The sequence below is a fragment of the Lygodium microphyllum genome, chromosome 12, assembly GCF_053477565.2.
Source record: "Lygodium microphyllum isolate KBCC chromosome 12, Lygodium_microphyllum_v1.1.10, whole genome shotgun sequence".
Taxonomy (NCBI): Eukaryota; Viridiplantae; Streptophyta; class Polypodiopsida; order Schizaeales; family Lygodiaceae; genus Lygodium; species Lygodium microphyllum.
In genome coordinates, this window is record NC_141146.1 from 28,920,410 (window position 1) to 28,936,103 (window position 15,694).

The 15,694-nt window shown below is 40.1% G+C and overlaps 1 protein-coding gene across 1 annotated transcript; it reads right to left on the bottom strand.

Annotated features, from left to right (window-relative positions):
- Positions 1 to 3,187: 3,187 nt before the first annotated feature.
- Positions 3,188 to 4,855, bottom strand: LOC148027583 (endochitinase 4-like). Its single transcript, XM_087688919.1, has 3 exons — positions 4,181 to 4,855; positions 3,878 to 3,986; positions 3,188 to 3,703 (listed from the first exon to the last, which is right to left on the bottom strand). Exons 1-3 carry the CDS (start codon positions 4,653 to 4,655, stop codon positions 3,394 to 3,396), a joined length of 894 nt encoding a protein of 297 aa, XP_087545045.1. The 5' UTR covers positions 4,656 to 4,855; the 3' UTR covers positions 3,188 to 3,393.
- Between the last annotated feature and the right edge of the window lie 10,839 nt (positions 4,856 to 15,694).

Below are 15,694 nucleotides of genomic sequence, written 5' to 3' on the forward strand. Positions count from 1 at the left end.
ATTTAGGTGGAATGAAATTGAATGGTATACTTGATCCCTTCTTAACATGAGTATGGTTTATTTATTCTTATGGCTCTTATGAATGTCTCTCATATGATAGTTTGGTCATCTAAGTGTTATGATACAATGGCTATTGATGAATGCTAGATATTTGAAGGTGGATGAGAATTATTGAAGACCTTTTTGTGGTGCATATGAAGTACTTTTGATAAATGGATTCTTATGGTTATAGTTGGGGGATATAATTGTGATAGTTAGATAGTCCAATTTATATAAATTTAGTATTTTACTGATAACAAATTTTTCCTATTATTGTTACAATCAGCGGCTATTGTTTCTTAATGATTTGATTCTTACAAGTTTGGTTAATAGCTCTCATTATGCCAAGCTTAATAATATGATTTACATGAAATGGTATATGACTTACTCTAAATAAAATCAACCTTATGGTTATAGTCAAGGGCTATCATTGGACAGTTTGATCACCCAATTAATAGGAATTTAGATCTGAATCTTACAAAACCTCTTTAAGGGAATTATCAAAAGCATCTAATTGTATTTGGCAATCATATACATAACCTAGATATGAGTAAAAGCTTGTAGATGATTTGCATGACATAGATTAGTGATTTGCATATCCAAAAATTCAAGAGAGTTTTGGAATGTACGTATTGAACTCATCTATTTTTTGCATAGTATAACTTTATATTAAGTCCTTGGATTTTCGTGACTTAACTTTAAGTCTTCTTTTAAAGGATTGCAACATGGAGAACGTGAAGTTCTAACATGCATAGGATTCTCTTTCGTGGAATACCAATCTATTTATATTACACTGTTTGGGGTATATTTGGAAGCCTGATTTTGATACACATATAGTGTACATAGACTTGTACAGTTTGGCTATGTAATGAGGTTGGAAAGGCAAACTAGTCTATCTTCAAATGCTTGTAAATAATGATGGTGGATCAAGCTTGCACCTTACTTTATCGATGCCTATCATTGAGTGGGTTTAAGTGACTGGTGGGTCTCAACTACAATAATAAATTACATTATTAATTCCTTACCCCCTTCCTTGGATGTTAAGACACACAATCATATCAATGATTGCCCAATTCCCTTGGATCTTGAATCTGAGGAAGAGTTTCAAGAGTTTAACCCTGCAATAAATGGCATTGATCATGAAGACCTATTGAATTGAGATGCAGAGTTTGTATTTCATGCATAGGTATAAAATAACACTTTTAGTTCTAGCACAATTTGGTACCTAATTGCACTTTTGAAATATTTGAGATAATGTACTTCTTAATCGCATTATGTTCTTTTTCATATTGTTGATAGGTAAGATGTCTCATTTGTGTAGGTAGAAGATATTGAAGCAGGAGACTTGAAAGTTGGTGGAAGGGAATCAAATGGTTTTGCCAAGAGAGTTGTGGATGGTCAACAGTATGCTAGTTTGCAAAATTTGTACTTTGTAATCCAAGTTAGGATTTGGGAGCATTAAGTTTCCATATATTGCATACAAGCCAAACCTTGGGTTCCAAAATTTTATTTGTACTCATATATATATTTGATATAAAAAGCAATATTATTTAATCTTTCAACATTTCATTATCTCAACTATCTTATTGTGTGTAGTCTTTCATAATCTATAGATCATTATCTCAACTATATTTGATAATGAAATTATCTTTTAATGATCTTTCATATCCATCAAGCATGGAAGGGACAAACTAGGAAACCCTAGGGAGCTACTAGTTGCAGAACTGTGGCTCCAAGCATTGTTTGCAATTAGTAGCTCCCTTTTTATTTTTCTCTATACTTGGTGCGTTTAAAATCTCACAATATCTCCTAAATATTGTGTTAAAATGGTAGTTTTAGTGCATTTATATGCACGTTTAAAAGACTTGAAAATTACAAACCAAGATCATTAAAAGTATGCATGAATTCATGCTTCCTTTCATAGTCCATCCCTATCATTCAAACTATTTTTTCTTGCTAGTACTAAATGGTTTAGACACTTTTGACCAATATGGGTTTATGCTTGTTTTAGCCAAGACTTCCAATTCTCAGGTTGTGGAACACTTACTATAGTGAGTTGTACAAGTGACTAACATATCTAACATGTCTCATTAAAAGTATTATCTATTGCTCTAGTTTTGCACCTCTATGCTCGAAGCATGACAGTTGTCGGTTAGCTCATTATTTATGTAACCTCAATACTATCTTGCATAGTATAAAGCAAGTGCCATGGTGAATGCTTTGTGATGTAACATGCATCCGAATATATTGGATTGTTTAATTGTTACAAATGTATGCACTTATGTTGTATACTTTACAATCGGTTATTATTTTGTCTATGTAATTGAGAATGTAATGTTCTCTATCCATTCTTATACATTTGCCAATAATACATTAGCGTGTTAGATCAAGATGTGGTATACCATATACAAGAGTGGCATTTAAATAAGGGTTAAGAAAGGGGATGTGCCAAGTTACTCTAATTCAAACTTGTCACTTTCCATGTGGCCTCTCCAATTAGAAGTCTTTTGGGCTGCTTTGGTGTTAGAACTTTTCATGATGTTGTTAATGATGATGTAGTTAGCTCTTTGTTTCGTTGTGTCCAAAATTTGTAATAAACAACATTATTTAATTAAAAGAAAGATTGTAATATGAATAACCATTGGGACTATTGATTATTGAGCCTTTATTTAGTTACATAACTTTTGTTTTATACTTTATTATCTAGTAGGTCACTTTGTATGTTGCTTTATCATTGTTGACCCAACCATTGAATTCCTTAAAAATTTTATATTCTAAATCATATTGAAAATTGAATTTGTAAACAATTCATTGACTTGGGCAATTGTTAAAAGTGTTGAATAAGCAAAATCAAAGTACTTTGAAACACTCTTACCCCCAACAGAAAAAGAAGGGCTTTGCTCTTGCACAGAATAGTGTGCCCTTGTTCTATATGATGAGATGTAGGAAGTGCCATAGCGATCTAGTTTATAGGTTTCCCAAAGTGCAAAATGGAGGCTAGCATATCCTTTGTTGGACATGTTGGCTTTTGATGAACATTTTGGTCCCTAATAAGAGCAACTTTCCCATGGCTTCAACTTGCCTTAAAAAGCCTTAAAGTATAGTGTTCTTAGGAAATTTAAAAAAGATCCCAAACTTTTAAACTCGTTTCTTTTATATTTGAGCAAATGGATAGTTACAGCGCACTGTCGCGAAAAGAAACGCTTTGCAGTGAGGTCGAGGTTAATTATTAGGCATCCAAACAACGACAACCTGTAGGCTGCGCATGGGGCCATCACATGCCATGTCCATTGTCTATAGTTAGTTACACATTGTACTGCGCCAAGATGAACAGCTAACTAGGTAATGTTTTCATTAGCAGGTCAGATTGCTGCCTGGGTCAACCCCCAGGATGGAGCAGAAGGACTGGTAGCGGGAGATGCGATCTTGCTGCTGGGCAACATTGGCCGAGCTGCCGCACTCCAGCCCGCCGTTGATGGCCCTGATGGTGGCGCCGAAGCCACCCTGGTTGTTGGCCATGGCGTCGTGGCACGTGGGCGATTGCTGCGTCATCCAGAACCACAGTGCCGTCTTGAAGGAGATGGTGGGGTCTTGGGCGACGACGCCTGGGTTGTTGATGCCGTCGAAGCCTACAGCCTGTCCTGCTGCCTGGTAATTGTAGTTCCTGCCACATATATTTGTGCGCCAAGAGATCATCAGATAATGTATAGCAATCTTCCATATATTGTGCACTATGACAGCGTAAGATTTACTACGTTTGCTCGGCACCTTAGTAGCTAGCTGGTCAACCATAGAGTTATATAATACTGGCTCTACGTTATATGGAATGAGGCTTTACCATGTGAGCTGCAGAGGGCCACGGCCGTAGTACTGCTGCCCGGATGCGCAGGGTACTGTCGAGGGGTCACAGTATGTGCCCTTATTAATCTCCTCCACATAGCACCCACCTGTTAATCATGCAGCGTGCCGATACTCTTAATTAGTTAATGACGATGGTGACGATGATTGTGTTCATGGCAGCTATATTGTCAATGCAATACATATTCGTGATCAGAGTTCGACATTACAATAAGGGCACTACTCTACTTATAGGGAAGCTAAGCTGTATCAATTTCAAGATGTATAAGCCACAGATGCTTACTGCCAGTCTCGTGAGCGACGTTTGCAAAGAAGGCTGCCAGCTCCTGCTTCTGCACGTCCGAGCCGCCTGTGGTGCCGAAACCGCTGAACGAGGCTGCAGCTGCGATGAAGGCGTCGTAGGTGTAGAAGCCGTTAGAGGGACAGCCGGAGGCGCTGTTCTGTGACAAGAACTGCGAGAACACGTCACTGGTCACGATGGACGACACGCCGCCGCCGCCGGCGCTACCACCGCCGGTGCAAGGGCCGCTCTGGCAGCCGTTGCCGCAGTAGTCGCTGGTGCTGCCACAGAAGCCGTACTGGCTGCAGCACAGGTTGTTGGCGCACGTGGCGCCTCCGGCATCCGTCCCACACTGCGCCTGCGCCCGCACAGCCGTCCAGCTGGCGCTGCTGTAGCAGCAAAGGATAAGCAGCAAGAGAGCTGCAGCCGATCCCAGCTGCAGCTGCGAGAAGTTATTGTGATTACAAGTCTTGTGCATGATTATATCTGCTGCGCACCGCCTCCTGCTAATTGGCCGATTCTTTCTCCAATAATAGAGAGATGGAATGGAGATAAAGGAATAGAATTTACTGTATAACTGAACTTGATTCAAAGTAAGCTAAGTCGGAGCAGCTGAGAGCTGGTAATCTGTTGTCCGAGAGCCCGCTCTATCTAGGTTTATATAGAGAGAGCTGATCGAATCGTGGACGGAGTAGAAGATCTGAGTCAAATTATTGGATTCAACGTTACAAAAAGCAACTAAATGGTTTCTTTCATCATCCTTTCTTTCTCCGCAAGTCTCAAAGAGCATCCTGCGTCGAGACAAATTCAACGCGCAAAATCCTTTTTATTATTGAAAAGCTAGTTCATATCACTTGGACTTCGCATGAGACGTGGGAATTCTGTAGAGACCAGGTCAACTTGGGTTCTAGAACTCCCAACCACCCCATGGAAGAAAGGAAATGGCTTCAAGTGGGAAACCAGGCTCAGCTAGCACTTGCATCTTCTTTCTTCATCGTTTTATTAAGCTACAGCTTATACAATAACCATGAAAACTGCACTTAAGAATCGTTTTCTATAAACACTAGCCACACACTGGTAACCATAAACATGCAGCCCAATCGCATGAAGGCATGCAACTGCCATGTCCTCAAGTATGGACATCACACATGTAACACATGCCTAGAATGCACCAGGTTGTCGTCTTTTGATCCAACCTATGTGAAAGACATCTTTGGCACCACAAATACAAAAATCACTTACTTCTTTGGAGGGATTCCTAAATGTATTTGCCATCTTTATGGCTAAGTTGGTCAAACCTAATGTTTTGAACTTTTCTTTATGAACACTAAACAATTCTCGGTAAAGTGTGCATCCATTTTACATTGGATACTGCCATGAATGATGAAAAACCTTGAAGTTTCTTGAGTCCAATTATTAATTTATAATTTTCTTGTGACCTTATTGTGTGTTTGTGCAACTTCTAATGTGGAAGGCCCCTAAAGTATATCTAATCGAAGGAAACAATTATAAATCGGAAGCCTCTATTAAGAAAACCTTTTGAGAAAATATTTGAAAGGCATACTAAAGATGGTGATAAACTAAGACTACACTAAAAGGATATAAGAAAATAGCGACGGGTAGTTGTGACGTAAATTAGTGGTGTCGCTATTTGCATCACTAGCAACAATACTCATACGAAAAAAAAACGCGGTCGAAACCCGAGCATGGCATTTTGCGAAAGAGAGAGCGAAATAGATCGTGTGTTTGGAAAGGAAATGGAGAGAAAGAGAGAGAAGAAGAGGTTCTCACCGCCACCGTCACCGTTCACGGAGAAGGGGAGGAAGTATACGAAGGGCGAAGAGGAGCCATCACAAAGAGGAGGTGAATAATCCATCCTCGGGCCTTTACGGTGAGAACATTGCTTCCTCTTGGTTTTTTCTTGTTCTTTCTCCTTTTCTTTTGTTTGTTTTTGTTAAGAATGAGGTGCATTGAGGGAGCAAAAGAAAGGAAAAGGAAGAAAAAATGTGTGTGTGTGTGTGTGTGAGAGAGAGAGAGAGAGAGAGAGAGGGGGAGGGAGAGAGGAGAATAAATGAGAAAACACAAGGGGGTAGAGAAAAACAAAGAGAGGGTTTGTTCTTGTTCTTTCTTCTTTTTTAATTTTCTTTAAAAAAAATAGAATAGATCCACATTGAGAGAGAAAGACAGAAAATGAGAGAGGGAGAAGAAGAAATAAAAAGGAAGAGAGAGAGAGAGAGTAAACATGAAAGATAACAAAGAGAGAAAGCGAGAGGGAGGGAGAGAGAGAGAGAGAGAGGAGAATGAGTGAGAAAACACTAGGGGGTGGAGAGAAACAAAGAGATGATTTTTCTTGAGAATGAGGTACATTGAGGGAGAATGATAGGAAATGAGAAAGGGAAGAAGATAGGAGAATAAGTGAGAAAACATAAGGGCGTGGAGAGAAACAAAGAGAGGGGCAACACAGAGAGAGAGAGAGAGAGAGAGAGAGAGAGAGAGAGAGAGAGAGAAAGAAAGATAGGAAATGAGAGAGGGAGAAGAAAAGGGAAAGAGAGAGAGAGAGAGAGAGAGAGAATAAACATGAAAGATAACAAAGAAATGGGAAAAGAGAGAGGGAGGGAGAGACGGAGAGAGGAGAATAAGTGAGAAAATGTATGGGGGTGGAGAGAAACAAAGAGGGGCAACAAAGCAAGAGAGAGAGAGAGAGAAATAAAGATAGGAGAGAGAAAGATAGGAAATGAGAGAGGGAGAAGAAGAAAGAAAAAGGAAGAGAGAACGAGAGAGAGAGAGAATAAACATGAAAGACAACAAAGAAATGAGGAGAGAGAGAGAGGGGGCAGGGAGAGAGGAGAATAAGTGAGAAAACATAAGGGTGGAGAGAAACAAAGAGAAGGGCAATAAAGAAAGAGAGAGAGAGAAAGAAAGAGAAAGGGGAGAGAACATAAAATGAAGAGTGCAAAGAAAGATGCAAAAAAGAGGGAGAATCAAATAAATAGGGAGAAAACCAAGACGACAATTGACGTTAATTTTGTAGAGTTATAATAGAAGAAATTCCTTCTCAAATAAGAAAAAAAAAGAGAATGAGAACAAAAACAAATTTTTTGTCATAACATAGAAAAATGAAAAACGATGAAGGTCTTGATGTTCAAGATTGCGAGGCATATTGTAATCAGTATGTCTCGTATCCTTCCTCTCAATGCAAGCTGGCAATCAAACAAAAGCGTCGCTTGTCTATAAAACACATATGACACTTCAATGAGTTTCAATCGAAGATCATTGATCATGCGATCTCAGACTTTGAGCAAATGGTAAGAAAAGTGTATATCAATCATGCATTATATTCGCAAACTAATTGAATACCAAACACAACAACATTGGATGTGGCCTTAAAATTCATACAGTGAGGTGATGTCTCATTCCAAGGAGGTGTGTACCTATTGCGGCCAGTTAGAAGAGTTTGTGGGCGTGGGATGGATGAAGTGCTTGAGCCAATCCACCATTTGGAAGGCACTACCCAGCTTATACCATCAATACTAAAGGAGATAGGCAGCCTTTCAGACTTTCCTACAATCTTGTAGCCTAAGATGGAGGCAATGATCGATTCATTGATGCCCATGGATACTAAGACATCTAATTCGCTTAGAGAAGAAGCATCCAAACCATTATATGATGGGTGCCAAGTATCTCGGCTAAAGATGCTGCTTTCACTCCTAGTGTGCAAGCAAAATACGGTTAGAGCGATGCAAGTGTGACCAATTTGTTCAAGTACCTTCTAGGAACTCTTCGTTCATTTCTTTTTGGCACCATTATAAAAAGAAATTGTGCTTTTTCAAGGTGTTTTATGATTTCTTTTTAGGTTGTAAAGTATCATATATTACTACTTGAAAATACTATACCTGAGTCTCGTGATGATGCATGACATATTTTACAAAATCTTGGCATGGACTACAACAGTATCCATGCATGTGTAAAAGATTGCATGCTATTTCGAGGAGAGTACGAGACTATGGAGACATGTCCAAAGTGTGGTGCTCGCAAGTATTGACATGACTTGGAAGAGCAAACCATCCCTCAGAAAATTCTTAGATAGTTTTCTACAGTAACTTTTCCAATACATCCATACCTACAAATAACATTCTCCAATAGAAACTTACAAACCACTGAAGTAGACTTTGTTCATAATGCTCTTCCTTCCACTTGATTTGTGAGATCTTCTTGTGCCAAAACAATACAGCACATCTGCCATAAACCAACATGCATAGTAATCAAATCAAGAACCCACTTGTAATGAATACATAGTGGGTAGATAGGATGAAGCTCATCTCTATGCCGCACTGAAGAGAACAACTGACAATCTGGGCATATTTCAACAAGCTGTGAGATATCTCTGTACATGCCTCTTCACCAATAGCGCTCTTTGATCTTCTCATAGGTCGCCCATACAACTCTATGCCCTGCCCAAAGACTTTCATGGAATTCTTTCATGATATACACCTGTGAAACTCTACCACAAACAACTCTCAATGGCTGTCCTCCCCGCTTTCGTGGATGCTACCAAAGTAGCCCACTTCGCAAGAAGAGACCATAAGCTTTTCTTCTAATCTTTTTGAAGTCTGCATCAATCCATCCATCTAGACATAGTACTCAAATAATGACCAATCTGCAAATACTCTTCTATATACAAAGACTCATCAAAGCTTTCCAAAGGAGTCACATGACAAATATGGTCAACATGCATGGCTATAAGATCAGCCCCATCATCAACATAATCAATACAAGAAAAATCCATATCATCATACCTCGCTCATGAAAGCATATCAGCCTACTACTGGGTTGTCTTTACCTGATATGTGCCTGAACTTAGAATTTATGGATTTAATGTACCCAATCCACCTAAGCATGGCAATATTTGGAGTAGAACAACCCATGATCATACCTAGAAGAGGCAAACAATCAGTCTCGACCACCAGAGCAGCACCAATGAAGTATTCTCTGTCATTCTTGAGAGCCGTGACTATTCCTAAGAGCTCTCTTTTAACTTGTGGATATCTTCGTTGTCACTCATTTAGGAATTTCGCCCCAAACCGAATAGCACACCTATTCCCATATGCATCATCTTGGCCAACACTCCATCCAATGTCGATAGGACTAGTATCAACAGTAAGCACAATAGGTATTCCACACTCATAATATGCCTTTCGAAGAGTCGGAGTAGCTCTCAATAATTTCTTCAATTTTTGCATGGCTTTAGTATGTTTTATCTCCCAACACTACAACAAAAAGTCTCCATAGACGTGCTTGTAGACACAATATTTGAATTGTGAAAAAAAAGTCGGGCGTGTTTATTAACGCGTCTATTTTCGCGTCTACAAAATCGCGTCTAAAAGCGCGCTTATAGGCAGAAGTAGATGCACACTTAGACGCGCCTATAGACGCAGATATAAATGCGCTACGTAAATATATAATCATATTTATAAAAAAGTGGATATATTCATATTGTGCGTCTATACATGTGTGTATCTACGCGTCTAAAACCACGTTTCCTCTGAAAATTTTTTATGAGAATAGACGCGCATTTATCCTGCAATTTAGACGCGCTGATAGACACGCAAAACAGAGGTATGAAAAAAACAGGCCACATGCTCTCTGCTTTTTTTCCCCCCCATCAACATCAAATTGTATACTTAGGGAAAACAGAGAAAGATTATTTCGAAGATTGGATACTGAAAACAAAACAATGTATGTAGCACACGAAATTTCATATATATAGATGAAACATTTTTACATTATGAGTTCTAGTGCTTGTGACCTCAAGCATGTCATGGTCGCAAGCACTAGCTGAAAGTTATACATATCAAAAATGAAAATTACAAGCCAAGGGGAGGCATGCATGCATAGGGCTGCTCTATATCTCCTCAGAAGAGGCATCATCATCGCTACCACCACCGTTGCCTGTGCCGCTGCCGTTGCCGCCACCGCTACTGCTAGTCCCCCCGTCGCTATCCTCAACTGCATCAAGGTTCGCCTACACAAAGGATTAAAGTATATAAATACCATTACAAACAATAAATCATATTGATCTATACTTTTCATGTAAAAAATAAAACATACCTCTTCTGGTGGTGGAATCCTCATGGCACAATTATATTGCTCCTCCGTGATGAGTCCCTCCTCGTAGAAATACTACCAAGTGGATGCCCGGTTATGACCTCGATGGTAGCCTACCTCTCTAGGAGTAGGCATCCTACCAACGATATGGAACTACAAAATAATTTGAACATACAACGTATTAAAACACACTACATAATAAAGTGAAATAAATTATAAAATTTAATTTAAAAAAAGAAATCAAATAATACTTATAAACTCAGCCTCCCATGGCTCCCTGCCACCCGATCCATAATGCGGCGATCCCATGGTTGCCATCTGGATATGTCGCGCCTCTGCATGCTGGCGACTTGTCATTTTCTCCGTTGCTCTCTTCTTGGCCTCTTTCCACTCCTTGCGGTGGCAATTGGGTGGTTGGCCATATCCAGGGCGCCCCTGCTCTTGTCTCCGCAATGACTTCTTGGCGCGAGTCATAAGGTGAGACCTCTTGTTATGAAGCGCGTCTCTCACCTTTGACCGTCCCCAATCATCTGAGAATCGTGAATTCTCGGCATTAGGGTACCTTTTATGTACTGCCCGCAGCACCTCTTGCCACAAACCATTTTTTTGGTGCTTGAAGGGAATCATGCAATCTTTGTATGTGGCATGCACGACACTCCTCAAGTAGGCTATCACTTCCCTCCCCTCAAAGTCATGCAAGATACCACCAACATCAGTGATAGAGTAGTACATTTGTGGAGGCTCACCTCTCTCATTTTCCAGTGAGGGTGATCGAGAGCCACCATCTAGACAACCCCCACAAAGACCTCGACCTCCTCGTCCTCCCGCACCACTCTCCCTCCTCCCTCGATGTGCACTACCCTCTACCTAACTCGATACATGTGCCTCTGCAGATGTACGTGCTTTGGCCGATCCATGTACCTCAGCTGATCCCTGTGTAGGCAAAGATGTGATAGGTGTCCCAGACATCACACTGAAAACCTCATCTGTAGTAGGAGGGCGACCAAGATAATTGGTCATCTCCCCCATGAATTACTCCTTGTTGAATGGGGTGCTGGAGGATCCAGGATTCCACATCTACACAAGAAAAATCATATTACCCTGTGTAGATAAAACATATTACATACATCGTCTATACCTGCGTCTCTGTGCGCGTCTATACCTGCGTTTGTGTGGGCATCTGTCAGCGCGTGTATTCTCGTGTGTACACTGCAGAGCACACGCACCCGCACACGCGCTGAAAGACGCACCCCAGAGAAACGTTTTCTGCGTCTATATCTGCGTCTACACTGAGATGTAGACGAGCTATCAGACGCGCTTGGTCGGTTGATTTTAGCAGACGACCGCCATTATTGATTTAGAAAATGCAATACATAATGGAATCACAAATCCTAAATACACAGACAGAGCAGAGAGAGGAAGATAGAAAGAAAGAGAGAGAGAGAGAGAGAGAGAGAGAGAGAGAGACTCACCTTGGGTGTTTGGTGTGGTGGGTGGTGGCGCTTTTTCCTTCTCCTTCTTCCTCTCCTTGGTAAGTTACCCTCCCTTGATGCTTGCTTGTTGCTTCTTCTTGTTCTCCTCTCTCTTGTTCTCTCTTTCTTCCTCTCCTTGGCTTTCCTTTTTCCCTTCTTGTGTGTTTGAAATGAAAGAAGAGGTGAGTCATGAGGAGGTGAGGCATGAAAAGACTAGGTGAGGCATGAAGAGACTGCATGTCGGCTAAACTCAAGCTTCAGAATCGCAAAAAACGTAGGAAAGGAAAGGCATAGTTTGAAAAGAAATGATTTAGTATGATTTGAATTTTGACGTGTGTGTCTATTTTTGCGTGTATAAGTGCGTCTATTTGCGCGGATATATAGACGCAAAGTGCGCGTCTATTTATACGCACGTTTACACGCGTATATAGACGCTGTGATAGACGCGCCTGACTTTGCGCGTCTATGCCTCGTTTTTGTTGTAGTGCAAGAAAAACGTTTCCCTTTTCTCAAGAGCTAGTAGAGATCATCTACAATATGAGAAAAATGAGAAATCCAAATAAGATAGAACACACAAGCTCCAAGAAACCTGCGAACCTCCGAAGAAGAAGAGCAAGTCTCCACTATCTTCTCTATGGCATCAATCTTCGCAGGGGAAGGCTTCCTGCCGTAATATCCACACATATGACAAAGAATCAAAACTTCTCTGGCTCAAAAATAGACTTCAATCCTGACAAGGTCAAATTTACTTCTTCTAGTCTGCAAAGAATCCTCTCAACATCTCTAATATGTGAAGCCACAAAGAATCTACATCCATGATCATCTAAAGAATCGTCTTTACCTTCTTCCAAACAACCTTTGATAGCCTGTAAATCATCGATGAAAGGCATAGTAATCTCAGGAATAAAATCTCATAGACAACCTTATTCATCCCGTTCATCATATGAGCAACCGAATTAGTTGCTCCTTGTGGAAGCATACACATTCAGACAAGGCCTAAGGGTGTCTTCATTGTAGTAAAATCTCTGCTTTCAAGGGCATGCTCGAACTGATCATATCCGAAATAAAGATCACCAAGAGAATAGATAGCACGTTCAACAAAAGCTTCAACAAACTCATCCACAATAGGTCCATCACCAACATTTTGAATAGTGACCTTCTTTACTAGTTGTAGATCCTGTATAAATTTCAGTGTCCCATTTTTCTTAGGAACTGTGAACCACCTATTGGAATATGGAGTTGAAGATGGCTCTAGAATTCCCATCCTAATCCACTCATTCAAGAGCTCTACCAGTTTGGGTAAGTTAGCCCTCGGCATAGGAATAGGCCGTAGATTACAAGGGACATGCGGAATGGTAAAAATAACCATAGGCGTCACAAACCTAGGATCCACACATCCAATTTCATGTGGAAAGAAAGAAAAAGACTTTTCATGTATGCATAACATCTCTTCAAAACATCTTACCTCTTCAGGAAGCAGAAAATCTTCGGTCCCAATCTTCATCTCTTTCAACGTCTCATATGAAAACGTATGCCCACCAATACCTATAGGACCTCGTAGAGGAGGTTGCATAGCAGCTCTCCTAATCATCTCATCATTGTCCAAAGGTAGCGGTCCTACAACTGGTCTAACCTTCTTGTCAAATGTCTTATATTTTGTTTGAAGTCTAACTTCATTGCGAAAACCTTCAAATTTCACCCTTCGATAAAAATACCCTGGAAAACACAAATTTTGTTGTGTATAAACAGCAACACCCAAATCTTTTTGTTGAAATATGTCAGCAAAGAATACATTTTGTTGAGAATCCTTAGCACCCAAATGCTTTTGAGGCATGAAATAAACAATCTCACAATACATCGCCAGAGAATGAACCTGTAAGACATATGACAACTCTTGATTGTTAGCATTTAGCAATACCAAAAGTTCTTCCATGGTATTTGAGCATGAAAAACCATCATAGAGACCATCTATTCGGTCTTCTTCCTGCAAAACACCTGCAATCATCAATTCTTTTTCTTTTCTTTTTACATACTTCATGGCAGTTCTAGGCATGTCTGCTGAAATATACTGAAAGCACAAATTACTTTTAGTGGATACACATGAGGGAAATTTGCCACTGCTAGGAGGCAAGAGCTTTCCCTAACTCGTACCACCATCATCTCGCAAGACAGTGGTACCTAGCAAAAATACGGCTCTCTTGCTGGAAGAGTGGAATCCTCAAAGAATCCTTATTTCTCTGATGATTGATACAAACGTCATGAACTAGACAGCTCTCTTCCCATTCTTTCTTCGGATCCATGCATAGGCAGACCCATCATCTAGAACGTTGCTTTCCATCCGAGACTCAGCATTAAATGGCTGCCCCAAAATAATAGGAAAAGAACAAGAGTTTTGTACAAAGAAAGGATAAGACTCACCCACATCTCCAATAGAAACCTTCCGATTTGGACAAGTAGCATATAAATCTCCTACAATGTTATTGGCCGCATGCACATGCCAACCATGATCCACATCAACTGGCCATCTACTAGTATCATATAAACCTCGCACAATTACATTAATCTTCGAATCATGATCCAAAAGAGAAACACAAGGAGTCTCAGTCTCACTAAGCTTGACGATAGTTTCTGTAGTCACATGAGCCCAGTGACTTCGAGAAAAATGGCTACAAGGCACCAATCTAGGCACATCTTCATCCTCATCATATTGTATGGGCTGAAGTAAAGGATGAAAAGACTTCTTGGATTGCAAACATAGAGCTCCATCCGCAGGATCCTCAATAGTCTCCTCTTCAGAATCAACCTCCTCAATCTGCAATCCATAAAGAATAGCCTCGGCAATAGCTAAAGCCTCTCAATGGATCATATCCTGCATTGGCTCTTCAATAATTTGGTGCTTTTTTTTATGATGTCAATAATAACATCATGAAACTCTCTCTTGGCAATCCCCAAAACTTCTCCAAGTGTAAATTCAATTTTGCAATTAAGAATTCGATCCTCAAGTGCCTTTTTTAAGTCTATGGATGTCTTGATGTCGGATAGCAGCTTGAATCGATGTTGCTTCTTCGACTTCAAATCCTTTAACTTTGGGGCCTTTTGATCTTCTTGTAATTATATGTCAGTCATACTCTTCTCTGGTCCTGAAGAAGAAGGCTAAAGAACTTTCTCACTCCTCCTAGTTGCCTTCTTTGATCCTTCAGGTTGATCATTATCTCTTTTACGCTTTTCTTCAACAAGTGCTTCAAATCCTTGAGATTTTGCAATATAAGCATAGATAGAGAAGACAATTATATGATCATTCCATCCTATCCCTTTTCTAATTGCATCTCCTATTAATGAAAGTTTGGATGATGAAGCTTTATGTTTCTTTTCTCCATGCAGTGCATAGGACCATAAAGGAGACTTATCTTTCAGCAACTGCTCCAATTGAAGACCATAGGCAACAACTTCTCTTGCCACCTCTTGCTTCACATAAGAAGAACGTAAGAGAGGTTCCTCCAATAATTTCTTCATATCTCCTTTGCAAAAATTTGTTTTAAGTGGTTACTCTCTGTATCTCTAAGATATATCATCCTTTCCTTCCAAACCACCAACTTCAGCCTTTTTGCCTCTTCAAAGTCTTGGCAGTCCATCCATTCATGGTCTGGACTGTCACACCATATGCAATGGTGAACAAATCGTTTCTGAAAGAATTCATAGGAATAGAAGAGGTTGGGGCATAAGTTGGAGCTAGGTTAAGTGGTTGTTGATCTCTTCTAGCCTTCTTTATTTGAAGATCTTTCAAGTTCTTTGAAATTTCTTCCACCATGTCTTCGACAGTTAGTTTGGCAGATGGTTTGACAACTGCCGCAGGAATAAGCATAGGCATAGGCATAGAAATAGGCATTGGCATAGGATGAGAAGTAGGAGAAGAAGTGGAAGAAGTAGCAGGAGAAGTAGG